At 38.9% G+C, this 25701-nt stretch overlaps 1 protein-coding gene across 1 annotated transcript in view; it reads left to right on the forward strand.

The window, feature by feature from the left end:
* edar (ectodysplasin A receptor) overlaps positions 1–25094 on the forward strand; it is a 51662-nt gene extending 26568 nt beyond the window's left edge. Inside the window, exons 5-12 of the mRNA XM_034693282.1 lie at positions 4800–4885; positions 11888–11965; positions 12135–12260; positions 12351–12425; positions 17550–17622; positions 19690–20011; positions 20127–20190; positions 22235–25094. Coding sequence (XP_034549173.1) covers positions 4800–4885; positions 11888–11965; positions 12135–12260; positions 12351–12425; positions 17550–17622; positions 19690–20011; positions 20127–20190; positions 22235–22620 — 1210 coding nt within the window. The 3' untranslated portion in view covers positions 22621–25094. The remainder of the gene's footprint in view (positions 1–4799; positions 4886–11887; positions 11966–12134; positions 12261–12350; positions 12426–17549; positions 17623–19689; positions 20012–20126; positions 20191–22234) is intronic.
* The last annotated feature ends 607 nt before the right edge of the window (positions 25095–25701 follow it).

Genomic DNA, 25701 nt, shown 5'->3' on the forward strand with positions numbered 1-25701 from the left:
TAATTTATAAAGACAGCTGGTCATTATGTATTTAGCTTGTGTGGAACTGATGCTACTGACACACTCTACAAGTTTAGTAGTGAACAGAAGAACACTGAAGGTGTTTTTAAGGTCAGGAAAAAAACATATTCTTTCAAAAAATTGAAATAACATTTTGCATCAATGTGAATGAAAAAATGTGTAATTATAATACTAGCAATAAAAAATGTAATCTTGGTATTTAAGATGGACAGAAAAAAGTTCAGTCAGTTAACTCCTGTTTGAATGGTTTGAATGTCGCAGCAGAACTTTGTTTGTGTCTGGCATCTAGACTGCAACCTCGTCACTCCTCACAGATTTAATTCTTACATGCTGTAATTGAGGAGTGATGAGATAATATCTTAAACCACCCTAGTCAGAGCCTGCAGGTGGATGCTAGGGCGGTGGCAGGGCTGAAAGTTTGAGTGCAGCAACCAGTGCAAGCGGCGGTGGCAATAGCACAGCAGAGGCAGGGACCGAAAATCTTGTAGCTTAACCCTTCTGTTATGTTCGTTTATCTAAAACAGCAATAATGTTCCCGGGTCAATTTGACCCGGAGCATATTAAATTATCCAAAAGTGTCGGAACCCCAAAAAATCCCAATATACACTTTTTTAATCTAATTTTTAACTCCATTACTAACCATTTAAATCAAGATTTAGTCCATTGGTGTTCTTTAATTCTCACAGATCATGGTTCAATGAGGATAACTCACTTGTTTTTCATTAAATTTAATGTTAAAACTTTTTTTAATGTACATTGGAAAGCCCTAAATATAAATACAATAGTTTTACATGACATAGATTTTTGTTTATTTTATTTTACATTTTGATTTATTTATTTTTTATGAAGTGATTGTTATGATTGTCACTAGGACTGGACCCAAATGCAGAACTCAGGCAAGCTGGATTGTGAAAATACAAGTGTTTTATTTAGAGTGAACTCCGTGGTAATGGCGCCGTGGGTAACGAGCGGAGCAGTCCCTCTTTCCAGTGTCCTTCCACAGAGGGTAACTGGAGCTCAGGCAAAGGCAGGCAGGTTCAGCAGCAGACAGGGAAGCGATCAGCACGAGAGCGGGAAGCATGCACGGCAAACTCTGAATCAAGATGAAAACACACAAGGACGTCAGCTTGACTCACACAAAGACAAGCAAAACAAAAACATGTTTGAGGAGCCACGGACTCAGTATACCACTGAAAACTGAAGTACGATCTGGCAACGAGTAGGAGAGAATCCGGAGTCTTTATAGGAGAGGGTTGATTATTGAGTGGCTTCACCTGGTGCTGCCTGCAGAATGGAAACCCCGCCCACATTCACCCACAAGACACAAACAAGGGGAAGAGACACAGGAGGAGGAGCAACAGACAGGGAAATGACAAAACACACACACAAAGAGGGAGAGGGGAGGGCTGCCATGATGAGGATCATGACAGTGATGTTGATAAATTAACATGACACCTCTTCTGTCACATGCTTCCCATATTTTTATGCTGCATTGAGCTGGTTTGGAAGGCATATATTGCCTAAAATAGACTTTAAAAAGGGTCAATTTGACCCGCAACAGAACAGGAGGGTTAAATAGATTGCTAAATTGGGAGGATACGTTCGTCATATTATTGGTAGAATGATGTGTGTCAAGTGTTGAATCAGTGCAGCACAAGTTGGGCACCTGAACTAGCTCTCACCTTTGTATTAAGTATTGTTAATTTAAATGAAGGAGCAAGTAAACCTTAAAAAAAAATACACCCACTCATTTCACAGCAGAGCTTGGTGCTAATATTGCGGGGAAATGCAGCCGCACATATACTTATCTATGCAAAACATCTGCGTGACAAAGTCAAGTTTAGGAATAGCTGTGAAACTGTTGTCTTGTTTTTTGTGCTCAAGGCAATTTTTTTGTGACATTTGTATTTTACCTAGCATAAACTGGATAAACCTGCTTGAACCAAGACATGCCAAATATCTTTTTAATTAATTACTTAATTTTTTGAGACTCAAATGAATCCTTCAAAAGATAACACGAAAGGTGATTGTTAGCTTCTTATTGTCACAAACGAGTGACGTCCTGTGAATTCACTGGTATACATGTGCATATACGCAAAAATGCTTCATAGAATTGTATGCGTATAGTATAGAGTGTGAATATTCAACTGGGTGTATCATGTCCATTGTGCGTACACTTTCTGTAACATGAGTTCACATAAACAGATCGCCATGTTGTCCTCATTTGAAAACTCTGCCCTCCATTGTTTTCGAGCACGCACTAAATCCTCAACCTCCATTTGCACATGACAGCTGCAGATGCATCCCCTGTCACTTAAAAAAATAAGTCAATAAGGGATCTTTAAACGATACCAGACCTTCTTCTACTCTTCCTCGTTCGTCCTTCCCATCATCCATCACTCCCCTCCTTGTGCCTCTCTGGAGATATTGACTTGTTGTTTCAACACTAGACTTACAGTTACAACACACAGCATGTTATTTGGTTGTTTATGAAGCTCTGCTGAGCGACAGATATTTTACACATAGATGTTTGCTGAAGGAATACGTGTTTTTTTTTTTTTAAACCACATTTCATCCAATATCTGATTAAATATGGACAGAACAATGCTGAAACCTTCTCCTGTCATCACTTCAGATGATGTCCTGCTGCACTCAGTTTCCCTTGGCTCTCAATCTCCCTTTATAAGTTTGCATTTGATTAATGCGGTTATCACAACGATGTGTTCAGGAACACTGAGTCTGATCTTCATGTTCTTGCACTGTGTACAGTATCTGTACTGTAAGTATATCTGTTGTATGCTGAAAATAGCAGAGGCTGTATCTATCCATCATAGAAAACCTGAAGCCTGAACAGCTGTAATGAAGTTCAGTGAGTATGTTTCTCAGACAGAAGAATAGACCAGAAGAAAATTAAAATATGCATATTTTGATAGTATTCTGCTTATTTCCAGCCTTAGTAGCACTCTGTAAAAAAACTATTATTGAGCAATGGCTTTATGTTGACTCCTTCATTATCATTACCTTATCAATCAATCTTGTCTCAATACACTATACAAGTTCATCATTTCTAGGGACTAAAATAAAACATGGAAGTATAAGTTCCTGTGAGGATTTTTTAGCTTGCTGTGGACAAACATCAAATTGATATTGATGTCCCTTTATGGCCTAAAACGACAAACAATAACATTACCTGTGACTATTTAACCGAGTGACTATTTATAAAAAGTTATTTTTAATATCTGAAACCATTGGCAGACCAACATGTTTCACATGTCATGGCACAGCAAGGATTCTCTAAGTCAGGGGTTCCCAAAATGTGGGTCAGGACCCCCTGGGGGGTCGCGAGAAACAAATGGGGGGTCATGAGATGTCTTCAAGAATATATATATTTTTAAATGTATCTAAAAATATGACATTTTACCCATTACAGTAAAACAATATCTACAAAAATAGTAGCTAAACTTTAAATAAAAACCTTGAAAATAGAAAATGTAATGAGTTTTCTGTCTTTCTTTTTGCCAGATGACTCCTAAGTTTAGGGTTAGTGAACAGTTAATTATCTAAAGCATCAGTAGCAGTAGTTTAATTCATGAAGGCACAGGAAACACAGCCACATGCTCATATAGGTAGAGTAGTTTTCTTCAGACCAGCTACATGAAGCCACTTTGAGGAACAGTGGGGGTCGCGGGTCTTTGGCACCAATATTTTGGGGGTTGCAGGCTGAAAAGTTTGGGAACCCCTGCTCTAAGTGATACATTTGACTGTTACATTACATCATTATGAGATACACCAATCATGCATGTACAGGACAAAATCAACAAAGACTGCTTGGTCCAAAAGGGATGCCAAAATCGACACAAGCAAACAGTTCCTCTAAGGAGCTTTAACATTTTTGCTCTTAAAATCATTTCAATTGTCAGCTGCAGTAACACATACAGTACGTTACATTTTCAAGGAGCCACTATTATAAAAACATTGTTCTCTGAATGTAGTACTAAGTTAAAATTTTGACACAAAGCTTCATTTTGTAAAAGTTTTCATACATAAAATCTACAAAAGTAAATCTAATTGTATCAGTGTATTATGATCTGTGGAATTTGTACACAAAGTGTTGAACAGATTTTTAAAATCATAAATGGGTCAGACGAGGTATGCTCAGCTTCATGTCATAACATCCATAATGGTTTTAACATTCCTAACATCCGTTTTGCAGTTAGCACACAGTGACTAATATATGGTTGGAGAAATGCAGAATAAGCCTTCTGTCCAACACATCCTGAAAAAGAGAAATATTGATTCCTGTATTTCTCATACTGTCCATAAGTGCAAGATTGAACCAGTTTCTTGGACTGAATCCAGATAAATAAATGCATCCGTTAATAACCTGCTCGCTGCATACAGTGTGAGTACATTCTGCTCATGTTCTCAAGCCTAAATGATTTAATACCTCTCCAAGTCACTGACAGACCTCCCCCTCTTCTTACCTCTAATGACGCTTCATGACTCAGGGGGATAATATGAACTGAGCTGTGTTTAGTGCCTTCAAGGCATCAATTATGCACATTTCTTCACTGAAGCAAACTTTTCACCCTAGCAGCTTTCCCATAGTTATGTGCCCTGTAGGTACTATGTGTCTGAAAGGTAGGGCTGCCACACAAGACTTTTTGAGAGTTCAGGAATCCATTGAATAATCAGTACGACCAAACATCTCTAGGGTTGCATATTTACACAAGTCAATAAGTTGCTGGTTTAAACTTTTGTTTCTTTATGTCCCCCAGGTATTACATGCTTGAGACCAGACACAGGAACGTCTATGGGATGGTCTGCCATTCCTGCCAGAATGCACCACGCAACACCAAAGAATGTAAGAGCAGTATCTTCCTTTCCCCTCCCTTCCTTCCGCTCACTTCCTTTTAACCTCTCTCCACAACATCCTCTATTAATTCTACAAATTCCCCCTTTCTCTTTTTCAACAAGCATCTTCACACAGACCTGATTTCTGCCAACATTAAAGTTTTCTGTCTAAATGAAAGGAAATAAGATGGGACAGGCTGTGCAAAGGCAGATGTTGAAAGCCTGGACTTGGTTTGAAAGAACAGTTGGAAGTCAGAGTTTGTATCCGAGTTTTGCCAGACCCTCTAGTCACTGTCCTTCCCTGTCAGTGGGCCCTGCTGATGGACACAAAGGAGCACATCAACACCCCTCCCATCCTCTTTATTTCTGCTTTTTCTGGCAACTGTGGGGTGTTTGGCAGCTTAACCAAAACTCCCCTGCATACCTGACACTATATGCATCTGTTGAACATTCATGCATGGCGCCAACTGTTGTTGCAACTTCATATCTGGACATTAATATTTACCAGAGAATGTCTTCTCTTCGACCCAATCACTGTCAGCCTTTAAGTTCATAAATGTTTTTTCAACGTAGCAGCCTCTGGCTTTTCTATCCTGTACACAACTGTGCAACCTTTGCTGTGTGACAATAAGGAGCATTGTAAACATTACTTAGTAGGTTGGAATCTCCCATAAGAGCAGACTGGCAAAATGAACTGATTACTCAATTTGCTGAGGCTCAGTGGTGGAGTTAGTCCTCAATTGGAAGGTTGAGGGTTTGATCCCAGGTTCTGCCGTCCACATGCTGAAGGCAAAACACTGAACCCCCAAATGGCTGTGTCAGTGCAATATGAATATGATTAGCTAATACTAATGGGTGCTTACATAGCAGTCGCTGCCATCAGTGTATGAATGGGTGAATGTGACATTTAATGTACAAATGCTTTGAGTGGTTAGGCGACCAGTGATAACGCTATATAAATCAAACCAATTTAGCATTTACAATAAAAAAAGGATATTATGTGTGCCACAACTGCAAACCCATGCCAGAATTAATATCAAACTGTTTTGAATGGAAATATCACCTCTTTATCTTTTTTTCATACCCATCCCATGGCACTTCTGTATTCCCATACCATCATGGACACTGGCTTTTACCTGTGAGTTAACCCTCCTGTTCATTTCTTAGGGACAGCAATAATGTTCCTGAGTCAACTTGACCCAAGGCATATTTAATATTAAAAAAATCCCAATAAATTTTTTTTAAAATCTCGCTATTAACTCCATTACTAACCATTTAAATCAATATTTAGTCCATTGGTGTTCTTTAATTCTCACAGATCATGGTTCAATGAGGATAACTCACTTGTTTTTAATGAAATTCATGGTAAAGCTTTTTAATATACATTGAAAAGCCCTTAATATAAATACAACAGTTTTACATGTCATAGATTTTGTGATGTTGTGATGTTAAGTGATGTTGATAAATTAAAAAGAGACACCTCTTCTGTAACATGCTGCCCAGATTTTGATGCTGTATTTAGCTGGTTTCGAAGGCACATGTTGCCTAAGATGGAAGGAACCTCTGAATACCACTAGCCTTCATCCACTGTGATATTAGAAATGCGAAATAATACTTTTAACAATTAAAAAAAAAAAAAGTTTAACTTTGAAATGGGTCAATTTGACCCCCAACATAACAGGAGGGTTAAGAAGTCGGTGATCTCTCTCCTATTTAAAGCAGACAACATGGAGTCCATGGTTTCCAAAAAGAATGTATAATTTGGATTTGTCCAAAAACAGGACAGTTTTCAACTATGCCTCAGTCCATCTTGGTTAATTAATCTATTATTTTGTGAATGATTGTGTGTGTTTATTTTTTGTTTCTAATGTGCCTGTGATTTCGACGACATTGGAAATGAGGGAAACCTTAATGTCTTTTCGAGAATAAATAAAGGTTTTGAATTGAATTGAATTGAATCTTAAATGGGCTCAGATCTAGAGAAGTTGCCTGTGTTTCTGGATCATGTTGATGTATGGTTTCCTCTTTGCATGGTACAGTTTTAACTTGCATCTGTGGATGCAGCAAAGAATTGTGCTCAGAGACAATGGATTTTAGATGTCATTTTTAGCCCATGTAGTGACTTCCAATGCAGAGTTATGTCTGTTTTTAATGCAGTTCAATTAAGATTATTTTTAAACAAAGTGAGATTAGACTTTAGTTAGCTGAACTGGTAGAAATTCTTGAAGACGTTTCACCTCTCCTCCGAAAGGCTTCTTCAGTTCTGACCAGACTGGGGAAGAGCTCGAAGATATAAATTACTAACAGTCGTGGGTGTGTCCAGGAGTCACAAAGGGTCCTAAGTAGGGTCGTTAGTCTAGTTCCTGGCAGTCTTATACTCTTGATTATTCATCTTCCATCTTCTCAGCATTTATTTAAAATCAGTCATCATAGCAATGAGATAAATTGACTTCCAAGACTTCCAATGTAATTGCACAATAAGGGTACTTTTCTGTAAAATGGTAAGTTTACAATAAGTTATAAAAAAGGGAAAATAATGCTAACAATACTTGTCAAAATGAGTAATCACAGCAGAGGTGGAGGCAGATATTTTCACTGTCCAACTATGCCATTTGTGGGTTTGTCCAGATGTGACAAGTGATCATATTGATCCAAAAATGAGAGCAAGTTAACAGGTTCTGCACAGTGTTTTGGACCCTTACTGATACATACTGCTATAAGGACAATATTTATGGACCCATAATTGCTCAAAACCCCCTATGAGTGTAATTGAAGATCTGGAAAATGGAGAGTATTGTCGTTGTGTCATTTTTAATGAGTGTGTTTTGAAAGATGAAAACCCCAAAAAGCAGCCCGGGCCTGCAGTGGAGAGGAGAAGGAAAACTGTGCAAGTGTGTGAGTGTGTATGAATAAACAATGGCTTTTCAACAGCACTGTAATTGTTTCTCCCGGGCAAAGGAAAGGAGTGATTGAATGATACTGGGAAGGAGGGCAAATCATAGCGATAGAGTGATGCAACAAAACAAAAACATTGCCAAATTTATCAAGTTGTTTCATCTTTAATTTAGATAGATCAAGGCTATATAAAAACTGTGTTGTTCTTTTTTTAGTTTCCACATTCAAAAAAAACAACTGGATTTTGGATAGTGGGCTTATTCCCCTAAATGTGAAAGAAAAAGACAACAACACTTTTATCTAAGAGACTAGAGCTGGTACCATAACAAAAGATACTTTGGCTAATGACATCTGATGGTACATTGTTTTACACTGCATTATGTGTATACAAAAATGTATACAACATGACACATTAACAAGTGAACCTTAGAGGTGCTTGTTGAGGGTATGTTTTTAACACGGCTAGCTTTTTGTCCTCGATTGGAGTGTTTATGTTGGCCAAGCTAACTGGTTGCTGACATTGCTTACATGATTGAGTGGTATTAATCTCTCTGCTAACCAGTGATGGACAAAGTACACAGCTTCATTACTTAAGTCAAAGTATAGATCTCTGTCAGATTATTACTTGAGTTAAAGTACTGAAGTACTTTCTTTTAAAAATACTTAAGAATTAAAAGTGCTTCTCAAAAAATCTCAAAAAATTGTATTTTCACAAAGCATGAGTGCAGTCAAGAATACATAGAAGCACATTCTGTTACATTATGTTTATATAGAAACCATTACTTGAAATCTCAAAAAACTATACCATGGAGTAAAAACAGAAACTATGTTACTCCAAGCACAGACAACTTAGTTTGAAATGTTCATCTGGAATGAAACAAATGTTACATAGCTCAACACGTTTTCTCAGGTTGGACTGTGAATGTTTGTCTGTTTGGGCAGAGTGTGAAACAGGGAGAACATTTCAAACAATACTTATCATTCTTCATTTCTAAAACTTCTAACACGGGCTGAAGATATGACAGTGGGTGCTTAGGTGGTGAATTATAGCTATCATTACCACCACTAAATGAACTGCCTGATCTGAGTGAAATCTGCTCTGTGTTTGCTCCACGTTCAACCGTGGAGACACAAGATATACAGGTACGACTAAACAACCAAACAGAACTACACAAACACATTTTACTGTCTTAGGGATCAGATTTCAGAAGAGAATGAAATTCATGAGCTGACTTCAAAGCAAAAGTAGTGAGTAACTAGAGCATTGATAGAAATGTAGTGGAGTAAAAAGTGCAATAATTGTCTTCTGAGTGTAGTGGAGTAAAAGTAATAAGTCCCCTAAAAAATGATACTCAAGTAAAGTACAGATACTCCAAAAATGTACTATAGTACTGTACTCAAGTAAATTTACTCTGTGACTGACCACCACTGCAGCTAACTCTTGGCAATAAAGTAAATACATATATAAAATTAGTTAGAATTGTATTGGCTGGATGTGCTTTGTAATTAAGCAGTTCTATTTGTTTTAGAATGACAGCCATTAGTTAGCTCTGGTACAGTAAATTAAAAAAAAATGAGTTAAAGCTGGGAGTTCTGTGTGCTCAGGGTGAAGGCAGGCCAACACTTGCCATGTAATCTGCAAATTACCCTGGCTCCTGCCTCGCTCTGTGTGTGATAATTAAAACTTCAGTGGGTATGAAGAAGAAAGATGATTAGCATGTTAGTGCTTGTGCTGAAGCTACTCTTTGGCAGGCAGACTTTTTGAGTCTGTAGGTCAACTTCCTCTGTCACTTTTTAAAACTTTATTGATTTTTGCTTTATTTCTAAAACAGCAAGCCACTACATATCATAAACTGTACTGCAGCAACTGTAGGAACTTTCTTTTTTCACCTACCTGAGGCACCTGACACACTTGGCACACAAATATTAAACATTCATAAAGAAATATGTTAACTTTTGCCTCATACCTGCTTACGGAGGTATCACAATTCATACCTCAAACAAAAACGACTTTGTTTGTTTAATTCCCTCGCTTTGTAATCCTACACCTCTCAGTTTGTTTGGACCTGAGAACACAAATTGCCCTGCAGAATTATCCTTCTGCACTGTGTGTTCAGCCTGCGAGACATGATTAAGAGATGAAACCACAAGACGCTAAACAGAATTCCAGTTCAGGCTCATATCCTTATCCAGAGAAGTGTAAACACATACCCCGAGTTAATGTCTGCAGCCACAGGGCACTGATGTGTGTTTGTGTGTATGTGTGATGACATGAGGCTCTGAGACCATGGGAAGTGGCAGGGCACATGCCAGAAAAGATCTACAGTATATCAACTTGGTGAAATAAAAGACTGATTAAAAGAGCTGATTTATGAGCTGCCAGGAGTTTACAGCTCCATTAGGAGAGGAGAAACAGTTGATGAATAATCCTGACGGAGAGACAGAGGGAGGGGAGGGGAAGGGAGGGGTGATTGGAAGTAATGGACGCCCTCCTGTGTCCAAACATCCCAATACAAGTTTGTTTACTGTGGTAGGAACTGAAGGAGACAAGGTTTATGGCGAAATGGTGTTGGTACAGATAATGTGCTTCTTGAAATGTTATGTCTTGCAATTCTAATGAAATACTACTTAGGAAGAAACGTCTAGAAAATGCCTCGGCCAATGACTGATGTCCAAGCTGGTGGTCGTTTTGTGACTTTCTTGATGAATAGTTAAGATATAGGCTACCTTAAAGCAGGGGTTCCCAAACTTTTCAGCCCGCGACCCCAAAAATATAGGTGCCAAAGACTCGCAACCCCGACTGTCCCTCAAAGTGATTTAATGTGGCTTCATTTAGCTGGTCTGCAGAGAATTAACCTACCTATATGAGCATGTTGCTGTTTCCTGTGCCGTTATGAATTAACCTGCTGCTACTGATGCTTTTGATAATTAACTGTTCACTAACCCTAAACTTAGGAGTCATCTGGCGAAAAGAAAGGCTGAAAACTTATTACATTTTCTATTTTCAAGGTTTTATTTCAAGTTTAGCTATAATTTTTGTCCATATATTTACTATAGGGTGAAATTTACTATTTTTATTAGATAACTTTTGTCATTCAACTTTTTTTTTCAGTATTTCTTTGTTCACCACAACTTAACAAAATATACAAGTATTACAAAACCAATAAAGATAAGAAAAAATAATGAATACAAAAAATAAAAATAATTATTTTTATAAAATAATAAAAATAATGATGATAATAATAGTAATAATTAACTGTACAAACAGAAATGAAGATACACATAAGAAAATAAGGTAAATAAACAACAACAATAATAATAATAATAATAATAATAATAATAATAATGAATATTTTTAGATAACTTAAAAAAAAAACATTATGAAAGACATCTCACAACCCCCCATTTGTGTCTTGCGACCCCCCAGGGGGTCCCGACCCACATTTTGGGAACCCCTGCCTTAAAGTATATTTATATTTTCTAATCTTATAATGAATTAAGAATCTATAGTATGGGAGTGAGCCATTATTCATCCAACTTTAAAGGAACAGTTTGCAATTTTTGGAAGAATGTTTATCTACCTATGAGGTCACTACTGTCAAATGTGAAAAGGAAAACAGCTATACTGGCTCTGCTTTATATAAAATGATAGCATACAAACATCTTTAAAACTTGGCAATGAATACTGTCATTTGTGGGTTGTTTTTTAAGTTGTTTTTAGTCTGGGAGCTAAGCTAATGTAGGCTTCTTCCTGCTGCAGCTTCATATTCATCTCAGCCAACTTTTACATGACAGTGAATAATAAGTGTATTTCCAGACCTTTGGACTCTTTCAGTTGAAATCTGCACAGTATGTCTGATTTCATCTCATTGGGAAATCTGTTTGCTCGCTGGTTCAAACAGACAAGCTTTCTGGGAAAAGTCGTGACTTTAATAAAACATGTACATGACATAGTATGGATTTGAATCTCTAGTTTTACTTTATTATGAAATCTCTGTGAGCGAATATTTAGCGCATTATGAATATTTTGAGCTAACAAAAGGGCAGAGAATATTTCTAAATTAACATTTGCAGTTGAATATATGGGATTGATTGTGTGTCTGCTTGTGTGTTACAGGTAAGCAAACCACAGGACCAAGAGAAAAACCTCCAATTGACCCTGGCAGCACGACTGTGTTCCCTCATCCACAAAAAGGTAAAAGTTCACATTGACAATAATAAAGACACACAAATAGACAAGCTACATCTACCATCTGTTACATGCACCCATTGTTTGAATGTTTTTAGGCATAAAACAACACAGACAACTCCACTAACACATCAACAAATCTCTAACACTTAACATCATTGCCTTCATTTTACAGAAATCCCTGGACAGGGTCACTTAGCAACAGCTCTCATTATCGCCATGTCAACCATTTTCATCATGGCCATCGCCATCGTCCTCATCATCATGTTTTACATCCTGAAGGCCAAACCCAGTGGCCAGGGTAAGATTTGTTCACCCACATACACACACAAACACTTGTGTTATAGGATTAGCATTAATGTTTTATGATGTTGTGTCTGTTTGTCTGCAGCATGTTGTTCAGGACAAGTTGTGAAGGCTGTGGAAGCTCAGACTAACAAACTGGAGGACAAGAAAGATGTTCCAGGTAAGACATGGCACAGAGAAAGAGAGAAAGAGAGTTAGAGAGAGAGTGACATAAGTTATTTTCATACATGCACAACACTCCTAAAAACTTCCTGAAATATTCAATGTGTACTGTATGTGTGAATACCACAAATTTTCACCCAGCCAAATTCACTGCATGTGGATAAGATGATGTCTATATCAAGTGACCATTGCAAACCCATAAGAGGGAGTCTTTGGATAAAGAGGGAGAATCATTGTTGAGACAAAAGCATAGACTGTATAAAATATGGACGTAGTATCCGTGACGTCACCCATCTGTTTCTGAAGTGCTGTTTTGAGGCCAATCGGCGGCGGCAGCCATATTGCTACTGTCGAGCAATTGTGACGTAAAGAGGCGGGCTTTGAGCCTCCTAGCCAACAGCTACAGTGTTCCTGCCTGTCAATCAAGTCAGCTGTGCCTCTCATTGGAAGACTCATAATGTCAATATCTTCGAAATTGCAGCTTCAGAAAAAATTCACCCCCCTCACAGTGTGTGCCGATCGAGAAATGAGCTATCCAGACTACACTCGTCTTTTGTGCCAGGCTGTAAACATGTTTATTTCTGCTGTAAAGATCGGCTTTTTTGAATTGGTGTGTATGTGGTTTCCGATACCTCCGGAGCCAGCCTCAAGCGGATCCTCAATGAACTACAGTTTTAGCATTACCGCATTGGACTCGTATTTTTAGACCGGAGGTTGCCGGTTGGACAAAAGCAGCAAAGATGTCCGCATGTTCACACGTATGCATGCAAAATCTGTCATCATAGGGTAGGTCTCTGATGCCTCTTCCTCCATCATGTTGTAAACATCACACTGTGGCTTTTGTAGTATGCTTATTTTTAACATTAACTTTACTGTATTACTGACATTATTTTGCAAGCAGTGAAGCCAGGATGGAGGTGTTGCATTTAAAAAGTACAGTAGAATTTAGTGAAAGAGTTTCCTGTGAGCTGGAAAAACAACAACAAAATAATTGTTTAAAAAAGTTAAGCATTACATGCATTAATGTAATTGTTTATGAACAAACCATGTTTTTTCCTGTCTTAACATTTCCAGTGTTTCCTATATGCAAAATAATACAATCACCAACTGATCATTCCCATATTGTCTGAAAAGTCCATCCCACACTGTCAATGTAAAAGGCAGTCAACAAATACAGTATGCACTAGGGATTAACTGGTTTCTCTATTAACCGCGCTTAAGGGTGTCTGGGTTACTCTAATCGTAAAAGCTCCGCTATACCAAGTTTTTCTAATGTCTCTGTCAAAAAGGGGCCGGTACATTATGTTTTGCGAAACTTGTAAACAAAAAATTAGTGACACCTGTGTGGAGTTTCTCTGCCATTTAAAAATTGGAGGCAACGTCCTCTGCCCATTTCCGTAACGCCCCAGATCCCGTCAGAGTCAGACGGTCTTTTCATGAAGAGCGCTGTTTTCAGTTTTAACTGAAACATTAAAACAACTTGTTGGCGGCGTTTCATTAAAATCAGTCAAGTGCTGCAGAAAAGGTGCCGCCAAAACTGCACAAGAAGAAAAAAGGACAAAATAAACATTCCGCGGAGTGCGTCTCCAAAAATAAAACATAACGCATAATAATCACAATAATCTTACCACCAAAATCTCTAATCGTTGCATCCCTAGTATGCACTGGATAGCAGATGCAGTTTTACACAAAGCTGCATAATTACAGTAACAAGATAAACTATCATTACTTGTCTTCCATCCTTTTTTTTTTTTACTCCAAAACAGTTAGTGACACAGTTTACAATCTGCTCAACATTCGGTTAAGACATCAAAGGATACCACCCAGCAGGGATTAGAGTGACGCTGTGTGTAATTTGACTCAATCCTGTTGCAAAACATTAATTCAGGTATCTGTGTGGCTGCTTTATTTGTTAAGCTCTATTTCATTCTGAAAAAAAGAGTTTCCTTCAGGGTTCACTTTAGTCAAGATGGTAGAGACGCTAGAGCAGCATGCATGTCTGAAATATGGGGGACTTGAACTCTCCGTTCATGTGAAGATCGTCCCTCCAACTGCTAATGCAAAGCTGATTAAGTCTACATTTAATATTTAATCAAACAAAGAGAATCATATCTTCAAGTCTGACTGAATCACATCTAAATGTTAATCTGAGTTAGCTCGGTGTGTCATTCTAGTATGTGTGTGCATGTTTGTGATTTGGAGCATATGCAAATGAAAGGACTTGTATGTGTGTGTGTGTGTGTGTGTGTGTGTTTGAGAGTAGGCTGACAGACCTGCTGCATGATGAGTGCATCAGGGTGGAATGTGAAGCTGCCAAAGCTAAAGCCATACGTTGCTGTAGGCGCCATTTCTCCTGACAATGATGCTCTGTTCAATTTCATTCCCAGACTGACTGACTAACCACTTACATGTGGTGAGGACGAATACACACTGATACACTCGCACACACTTACACACACCTACTGTAACGGTGGCCACAGACACATTATGTGGTATAAAGAGGTCGCTAACTTAATCATTTAATAGCTGAAAGGCATGATAAAGTCATTAAAGTATGATTAGAAAATAAATGTCGGCATTGTTACTTCATGTTAGAGAGTGTGTGTGTGTGTGTGTGTGTGTGTGTGTGTGTGTGTGTGTGTGTACGTTAGAGAATCCCATTGCTCGGAGCTCTACCGGAGCTAGCTGTCATTCAAGAAGACAGAGTTAATAAGGCTTTGAGATGAAAGACACTGACGCTTAAAATCACAAACACACTCTCTCTCTCTCTCTGTATCTCACCCACACCCACACCCACACCCACACCCACACCCACACCCACACCCACACAGTATTTGTTCCACTTAGCCATACACTCATAAAGCTGCCTGTCTCTATCAGTGTCCATGATGTAAGTGTGATTTCCCATAATATCAATGTAATCATTTTATACAGCACGCCTGCACTTCTCCCGTTAGAGGCATTCATCATTTAAAGATTGAGTTTCAGGAATCTGATCGCTTCATTTCACTCCCACAAATATTGCATTTGAAAGTGGTGATTCTGTCTCGTGCAGGAATACAACTTCAGAGCCCACATGATCAGGTCTCTAACTTTGCATGCTGCACTGCAACCGTCCACTGTGTTTCATTCTTGTGGATTATTTTTTTCTAGCATTCCTTATATCTCCTATTTTACCTCAAATCTGTGTGGAGTCATGTACATTCGTTTTAATATATTGATATTGAACCATGTGCAATATTGTAATTTAATCCCTAACCTAATTTATGGTTATATTCATCTACTAAAATGGAGTGCACATTTTTCCGGCTTAGGAAAATGTATGCATTCATGTCTTTAAATATTACTTTTATACTTCTTTGTACAGAAAGTATTTTTAGTTAGAATTTTCATATTAAGGTTCCTATATTTATTGTCTCTACTGTCTTGTTGCTAAGTACCAGTGTTCCAATCACCACGTCATATTCCTTGTGTGTGTGAGCTCACTTGGCAATAAAGCTTTCTTGATTCTTGATTTACTTTTAAAAAGACAAAATGTAGCTTCTGAAGCAAAAACAAAACTCAAGAAATCCTGGGAAAATTTAATTTGCAAACTTGATGTGATTGCCATCGGCTGAGACCAACCCAACAGACCTTAGTGTGCGTTATAATTTAACACGATAATTCACTTGTGCACACAAGGTATTAATCCCTGAATGCAGCAGTAATTTTTGATAGATAGATAGATAGATAGATAGATAGATAGATAGATAGATAGATAGATAGATAGATAGATAGATAGATAGATACATACATAGACTTTATTTCAGACCCATAGGTCCATATCAGCACACGAGTAATATAAAAGACTAAAAATGAGTAAAATACAACATGTCCAGCAAGAAATAAAAAGATCATATGACAACAGTTTACACATTCATTTTGATTAAAGCATAAAAAGGCATTTGTTCCAATGTTTCCAAAAGCAAGCAAAATACCTTGTCACTTAATGCGGGCTGAGTGAGCTCCCTTAAAATTTCATTTTCTGAATCAGCTAAGCGAAACATAAATGTATACATCAAATTTCACAGTACAGCATGAAATGTAGGGACATTGTTTGATACAAACATAAAACTTGCACTGGTCCATCTTGGTAGTTTAAGGAAAATTCGATATGCATCATTTTGAATGAACTCGCCATTAGTTGCTATTAAATGCCTTTGCTGTCTTGTAACTTGCTTTTTTGATTGTGTGTATACTTCCTATATTATATATTTATTAAGTTACATGAGGGTTGACGTTTTATGAGTAACACAAGCTCCCCCCCTGCTGGGCAGAGTTAAAGCGGTGCGCCCCCATGTAGGGTTGATAAATTACGTATTAAGTTAAATTTGTTGCTACACAACATGCGTGTCTGGACGTGTGCATCACTTTTAAGTGTCCTCTGGAAACACGTCCGTTGTGTTGTGGTCTTTGCAGCGCGTTTTCTATATACTGCGCATGTGTTGTCAAATTGATGCAGATGTTTTCTTAATTTGCTTGTGTTTTGTCCTTTTGCATGTGTTTTTTTAAGTTGCAGTGCTGTGAGCTCTCAGGGCCACCGTAATTTGCTTTGTTTAAGAGAACTTCCGAATTTCATATCAAACACCTTCGTGATGATATGGATTTGCAGTAGCGTAATTGAAGCTCACCAAGTTATTCTTTACCATACGAATCTCTGTGTTATAGCAACACTATCCCATAGTTAGCCAATTTATTGCTTTCTGTGTTATTTAACTTATTACTACAGCAAAGGTGCCTTTGAAAAATCCAATATGCTTCTCTTGATGTCAGAATAAACAGCTTGTTTGAACAAAAAGTGATTGCTTACGCCTTGCTTATCACACATGGCAAGAGAGAGCACACACAACTGCTTTATAAATGAACTGTAATCATGTGCACACAAGTTAATACCTTAAGATGAAGATTTAAAATGATCACCTTTGCTGGATAATGTTTCCCTTTTATTGATATAAGAAGCCATGGCAGCTGCTGGACCAACACCCAATATTTGTCTATTTGCAGTTCTATTTTTGCTTAATTCCTCTCAATGTTTCATTCAAACAAAATTTGTTAACCTCGGTATCTTCTTTTTCTCTTTTAGACAATGTGGTGATCTACTCAGAGAAAGACGAGTTTGACAAACCAAAAGCTCCTCCTCCGAAAACAGTGAAAAGGTGAGAGTCTTTTCTAATTCTAAAGCAAACAAACTAAAGCCAGACAAATAAATGAATGATGAATGAAGGGATTTGGTTTGGCTAATGGTTTTATCCAGACAGGTTCTTTTTTTTCTTCCCAAAGTTACAAAGGTGTATTGTATTTTTCTTATCACACATCTCCTGATTGCACTGCCATTTTTGGCGCCTTTTTTTTCACCTGAATTACAACATATAAAAAAAATCCCCAAGTGGTGTCTGTATGTCTGTGAATTATATTAACCCTGGGGTACATACATGTTTTAAGAAAAGTCTATGTTTATTTAAGTGTAATTTTGTCTACAAATTTAAGTGCATCATGAGTGTGCAATTACTGACTTAATATTTTATATATTTAGGAATATTTAAGATTCACTGCAGGGTCCTTATCTCTAAGTGTATATTTTCAAAGTATTCACTTCTATACTTGGCGACATGGAGACTTAAAAAACATAAAGAGATTTTATTTTGCAGCTTTTTCAGCATCTGACTATAATTAAAAGCCACCACAGAACAAGTCACTGCAGTAGTAGTATCATTATTGCCTGGGTTTTTTTCCCAGCTGCATCTACATGTACATATATGTGTGTGTGCGTGTGTGTGTGTGTGAGAGAGCATGCAAAACAGCAAGCAATTTGGGTTAGGGTCTTTTTTTATGAAGCAGAGAGCCATTATGTGGCTTTGGATAAGGCATAGAGGTGGGTTTAGGTTTTTTTTTCTAAGGTAGCATACATGAGCCCTGAAGCCATGCAAACATTAAGAGACGGGCAGAGGGGGGTGGCTGTTGACGCCGATAGGGGTATTTATTCTAGGCTTCTCCTAAAACCACCACCAGGTGAAAGCATGTCCTGACAGACAACAAAAGAACGACAGTTTTCTCACCTCCTTCTTTCTGCATACATCTTATCCCCCCATGAGCAGACAATGCTGCTCTATGGCTGCTAGTGGCTGGTGTGCAGAGAGAAGTGTGGGAAGACATGATAGCATACAGTGTTAGAAACAGACCTACAGTAAGCCATTGTGCCCAAATGCTAGAGATCCCTAGTTGACCATGCTGGTATTGATACCCTGTTGAAATATAAAAAGGGGATATAATTTAGAGAATATATGTGACACACACACACACACAGACACACACACACACACACACACACACACACACACACACACACACACACACACACACACACACACACACACACACACACACACACACACACACACGTATTCCTCAGCACCGATAGCAGTAAACAGTGTGGTAACGCCGCATGCCAGAAGATGTGCTAACTCACTGCTTTAGCTGCCAGAGTGGGTGTTGGATGTCTGGGAAACAATGCCATGTTGTGTGTGCGCTCAGGAGAGGAGCTCAGGATGGTGAAACAATGCCATTTTGTGAGCATCCCTGTCAACAAGGTGCTTTTGGAAGAAAATCCAGAGTAGGCATAAAGAGGAAGAGGTCGGGTAATAAAGTGATATTACATAGTATCATGTTGTAAAACGCACAACTATTTCAGTCAATCATGGGAACAGCTTAAAAACATTGGCAGCCATGGCAACAACAACTACCTCATTCTTCATCAAGTTATTTTCATTTGTCCAAGTCCCAACTAGAAAGTTTGTAAAGTGGAGGAGTCTGTGCCTCAGCTGTCACTGTGTCTAATTATGTCTACTGTAGTTCTTATAATTACCAGAACCAGAATTAGTGCATATATGCATTTATAAGTGCAAGCCATGAAATGAGAGGTAAGTAACATTGATAGGAATATTAGAAAGGTGCTGCAGTGCAATTAAAACTAATTGTTAAGTTTTTATACTTTTTAATTGTGAGTTTTTACTATGTAGCTTACTCATATTATATAAATGGAAGAGCAAAGTTCACAAAGGTAGGGCTGATTGCAGGGCTGTTTAATTTTTAGCTCTGTAACACTTAATTAAAGGAAACCGCTGTCTCCCGGTAACCCAACAAGAACTAACTGGCAGGAAATGTTTTCAATATTTTATGTGCACATGTATGAATATGTTCAAATATGTCTACGTTTTTGTTTGCAGTGAAAATGATGCATCGTCAGAGAACGAGCAGCTCCTGAGCCGTAGCATTGACAGCGACGAGGAGGCGTCTGAGAAGCAGGGATTAGCAGAGATCAACAACCCCAATGTGTGTCTCGTCAACATGGGGAACAAACCTGACCTGTGCCTGCTCTCTCTTGGCCTCTTGGACCGCGACCGAGCCTGCAACGGGAACCCCATCATCACATCCGGCCAGGCTGATAACATCCCGAGTCCTAACCATGTCGGCAACTTCAACCACATCACCAGCACAAACCACATCAGCAGTGTGAACGCAATGAACAACAACAATAAAACCCCAGGGGTAGGAAGACGGCGCTTTTACTGAGCTTACTGGAATAAAAGAAAAATACATAATCATAAATAGATCGATCCTTGTTGTAGTTTTATTGAATGCTGTTATCTTGTTTTTAATACAGATGCTACAGAGTCGAAGGAAAAAGATCCTGGATCTGTATGCCAGAGCCTGCAGTGCAACAGAAGGTAAGTCTCTCAGACACAGACCAAAATATCCATCTTACTAAGCCTTGTAATTAATTATTGATTTCTGCTAACACTGTGAGGGCATTTTACTTCTTCCTGGAGAAGAGAAACTTTTTTATGAGCAGTATTGAAGTGAGAAATGGAATGGAGTTATTTACAAGAAAATTGCTTTAGGAAGTGAAACTGCATCAGGAAGAAGTCATTACCTCTCTCCTCAGCCATGTTTTTATTTCAAGTAAACAAAAATCTGAGGTATTCGATGACTCATTTTGGAAAACAGTAATTGTATGTAGGTAATAATAATACCTAAGCGCTTTACATTTTATTTATAAAGCGCTTTTCTAGAAACTCAAAGATGCTGCACAAAGAATAAAACATCTTATAAAACAACAGAATAATAAAAACATGAATAAAATAAATTTAAAAGCAATCATACGTTAAAAGCAGTTCTAAATAGGTGGGTTTTGGTGAGTGTTTTGAAGGTGGGCAGGTTGGGGCAGTTCAAATGTTTAGTGGTAAGGCGTTCCAGAGGGTGGGGGCGGCTACAGAGGAAGCTCTGTCTCCCTAGGTTCGGTGCTTGGTGTCAGGTGGTAGGGAGAGGAGGTGGGCGTTGGAGGATCAGAGGTTATGGGAGGGGGTGTGGTGGTGAAACAGGTTGATGAGGTAAGAGGGGGCCTGGTTATGGAGGGCTTTGTGGGTGAGGAGGAGGATTTTGAAATGTATGCGTTGTTTGATGAGTGGAGGTTTTGGAGGGCAGTGGTCACGAGAGCGGGTGTGGGTGATATTGTAGTTTGTTGAGTTGTTTTGAAGGAAGGCCATAGAAGATGCTATTACAGTAGTCAAGTCTGGAAGTGATAAAGGCGTGGATTAGGGTTTCAGCGGGGGAAAAGGAGAGAGATGGACGGAGACGGGCGATATTTTTAAGGTGGAAGAAGGCTTGATGTGCTGATCCAGAGTGAGATGGGAGTCAAAAATGATACCGAGGTTGTGAACATGTAAGGACAGAGTGAGGGAAGCATTGTCGATGGAGAGGTGTATATAAGTACATGTATATACGCATGTTTGACAAATAATTTCGACCCAACACCTCACAAGACACCCTCTAAGACAAAAGTAAACACCAGTGTAGGATAACTGCATCATTGCAGCAGCATAGTCAACAGGTATTTTGCAGACCGAAATATAAAACTAGTAGGGTATACAATTACACAACCATATATTTGTAATACACGTAGACTGAAATCTTCCAAACATTTTGATGGCCATTGTCATGGATGAGCTAAGGACACTCTGAATTGCCATGAGGGAAGCTCTGTAAGGTTGTACTTAAGTAATATTATTTTTTATATATATATATATATATTTTTTTTTTTCAATTTTTATCATGTTAGTTTTTTGTCTTGGCATTAATCTTTTAACCCTCCTGTTATGTTGCGGGTCAAATTGACCCTTTTTGAAGAAAAAAAAAATTGTGATAAGTACTTTGTATGAAACTTCTTCTGCTTGGCTTAAAAGGTGAAATGAATATATAAAATGAAAATGGTTGATTTAACATATTTGCTTCCCCCCTGAATGTTTATAGATATAGATACTGTTTTTGGGTCAATTTGACCCGGCAGTCAAGGTCAAGGCTAAAAGGGGTCAGAAGTGTCAAATATGGTCTTTTGTGGATCAAAAAACTCCAAAAACAAACAAACAAAGAAAAGCAAAACAATACTGCAGTGCTTCAAAGTCTTCACAAACCAATGAGTCTCATGATAGTAGCTTTTTTCTAATTCTTATTGTTATTTATAGCCGTAAACCAAAACTTTGGAACAAAATTTCAGAGGATCACTAAGGTCATCAGGGACCATGACTTTTTGTGCACATTAATCCATCTAATACTTGTTCTCTTTTAAGCCAAACCAAATTTCAATTTACAAACCATCAAACACCGCCATTCTTATCACCATACCACTTGCATGATTAAAATTGTTGTCTCTACCTGTACGTTACTATGTTTGAAGCATACTTTGGAAGCTCTAACCCTCCTCTCCCCCTCCAGGCCTGAGCCCTACAGAGCTCCCCTTCGACTGTCTGGAGAAGGCCAGTCGCATGCTGAGCTCCTCCTACAGCAGCGAGGCGGCCGTAGTGAAGACATGGAGGCATCTGGCTGAGAGCTTTGGGCTAAAACGCGACGAGATCGGTGGCATGAGTGACGGCCTGCAGCTCTTCGAGAGAGTGAGCACTGCAGGATACAGCATCCCCGATCTCCTGACACGTCTGGTGCAGATCGAGAGGCTGGACGCCGTGGAGTCGCTCTGCTCGGACGTTCTGGGAAGCAGCGAGATGGCAGCAGCAGCCGGACGGCAGGGCATTGGCAGTTTTCACAGCCAGTTGGTGTGTCCATCTCCATGCCCTTCTCCATCCCAGCGCTGCGCTAGTGTCTAAATACGCGCTGCTGGAGCAAGGACTTCAGAGACTTGGATGCCTTACAGTATATGTATGTATAGACAGATACTGCTCTGACAAGGAGGACAGCACATGTACAGTATACACTATACCCCCATCACATGAAGAATTTCAGTTGACTTTCCCATGCACAATCCTTTCTTTCTTTTGTAGGTTGTCTCTTTCAAGAAGCTAGTAAACACTGAGTGCCTTTTTCAGTCCATCTTTCTAAAGTGCTAAAACCAAAAATCAAAGACCAAAGAGTCGGAACCAAAGATGAGATGTGCCATTTTCTAGTTTGCCAGTCCAGATATTTTCACTTTTGCAAGAACGAAATGATCAGAACTAGATTCTGTTTTAATGGATTTATTTCTTTCACCTATGCTAAGCCATACTAGGAATACTGGCCACAAATAGCTAGAACAACTGTGCGCTGGACGCAAAACAAAGAACAGATTTTTGCAGCTTAAAGGAAGCAAACTCATCAAAAATGTACAGCTGCACCTTCAACTATGATGTGGCCAAACAAGAGGGACAGCAGATATGGACTTAAAATTAAAAATGCCAAGCTGGAAATGGAATTGAGTAAAGATTATGCAGGTCAGCTTTATCTGGTTAGCTATGCGAGGGATCACCACGGTTTTTGGAGGCCCTCGTCTCAAACAGAATTCTGGTGCCGAATTGACTTAACTGTTAGAAACTTAACGAGACAGTATTTTTGCTTCTAAAAATCTTCTAAAGACATCATTTTGGATATTTGTAATCTAATAATGTCTGTTTCTAGTTGATTTTCTGAATTAGTTTGATTTAAAACACTAACTCTACTGTATTAATCAATATGTGTATAGTAAATGTGTAAACAGTGATCTAGAGCACACACAGTTTACAGGGGGATTTGTTAAGACAACCCCAAAACACACTGAGGGTATTTCCTGGTGTGTTCAGTGTTAATCCCCATGTATGATGCTGGACTACAGCATCACTCTGCTGCTCATGTAATGCCTTTACACTCATGTAAACCTGCCTTCCACAACTCCACAAACACAGCAACATGCTCTTACTGTAACTACTTCCTCAGCAGTGACCCAGTCTGTGACCCCCCACCCCTATAATTCGTCCTTTCCCCACATTTTCCCCTTTTACCTCAATGCTGCGGTCTAGTGCTGCCGCCAGACCTAATTATTTGGCGTGTGGCTCCCTGGGCCCCTAATAGGCTGAAGTGTTGTGGTTTACAGAGCGGGTGCAAAGTGCCTGTGATTTCCAGCACCCAATTAAGCATTTAGGGCCACTTAACCACTGAAAGCCCAGTGGAAAAGCTTTAAAACCCTATATTAAAAAGAGGCATGCCACGACAGAGGCATGACTAACTGCCCCTGGGGGTGGCTGTGCCGTGAACGGTGCAGGAATGCAGCCGGTCGTGGTGGAAGCAGCGCTATGGTCGTCTTATAATGTCTGACCTTACTCAGCTTTTGTGGTCGGCTCAGTCATGCTCAGACAGGATTTAAGCTCCCCTCTCCCCTTTGGGACCAATAAGGCAAATGAGAACAATATGCAGTCGTCCAGGTTGTAGTCCTCTGTGAAACAGCTAGAGTACAACATGCTGGATGTACAGAGGCCAAAAAGGAGCTCTGATAAGCATCAAGTTAAAGTCTAGAAAAGGGTTTAAGATAATGCACATTTGAGCTCCATTAATAGTGACGATGTTAAGAGATAAAGTGCTGTAGGTCAGCATCCCACTTTTATCTAGCAGTTAAGCTTCAAAACGCAGCAGTAAGCTCCAAATGCCAACTTAAATAAGCAATGCCAAGACTCCCTTTGATCTCACTTCTTGGTAATAAGACTGATCTTTATCTGATGCCTGATGTTGTCAGCATAATGTCCCATGGCAGCTCTGCACAAAATCAAATACACCACCCGCTGCCAAGTTCTAATCCTTTTTATTCGTTTTTACAGAGCAAACTTTGGGGCTGGACCCCAGTGCTTTGAATTAATTAATGTGCATGTTTATCAAGCATGTAATCGTCCTTTTTTCCCCTTGATTATCTCCTGTCAAGTCAAATAAAAAGCTCACTGTTAAATATGCTGCCTTTTCAAGCAGGGTTGTGTACATCAGAACCAGTACATCTCCAAACGAGAAACACATTACCATGACCTGGATGACTGAGAACCGTCACAGATGTTTCCAGACAGGTTTCACTTGTTTCGCTGTTTTATGCTGTTGAACTTTTGTAAATAATCTAATTGGTGGAGTTGAAATGAAATGGACCAAAGCCCTGTTTTCAGACAGGCAAAATCTTGTCTGACATGTATTATGATGATAGGATGAATTACAGAAGCCAAACATGAATTACTTACCTCAGTAGCACACACAGTATAGTAGAACATGTAGAAACACACAAACTCAACACAGAACCAAAGTATAACTGTATATATAACTTATTATTGTACATACTGTATACATTAATAAAGATTTGAAAAAAAAGCTTAATCATATGAATTCTTTATTTTACTGACTGAATGATTAAAAAGTTTGTTATTAGCTCATATTGTTTATAAATGATGAAGGTGTATTTCTTTGAGATGAGTCACTCTGGATTATACCACTAGGATCCACATGGGGCTGGGTAAACAATAGATTGTTTAAATAATGGGCGTAGTATCCTTAACGTCACCCATCTATTCCTGAGTGCTGTTTTGAAGCCAATCGACAGCGGCAGCCATATTGGAGATGCGGAACTCAACCAGGCATAGTGTGACGTAGTTTGAGCCCCCTAGCTATGTGTTCCCGTCCGGGAGTCAAGTCAGTCATGTCCTTATTTGGGCAAAAACTTGTAATCTTAATATCTTCTGAACCGTTGCATTAGAAAAAAATTCACCCCCATTCAGTGTGTGCCGATAGAGATTAGCTATGTAGGGCCAAGCCGTTTTTTGACCCAGGCTGTAAACATGTTTATTAATGCTGCAAAGATCGTCTTTTTTGAATTTGTGTCTATGTGGTTTCCGGTGTTTCTGCAGCCAGCCTCAAGCAGATTCTTGATGAATTTCAGTTTCTAACACTTCTGCATGGGCTCTGTATTTTGA

Source organism: Notolabrus celidotus, chromosome 10, assembly GCF_009762535.1.
Source record: "Notolabrus celidotus isolate fNotCel1 chromosome 10, fNotCel1.pri, whole genome shotgun sequence".
NCBI classification, from domain to species: Eukaryota; Metazoa; Chordata; class Actinopteri; order Labriformes; family Labridae; genus Notolabrus; species Notolabrus celidotus.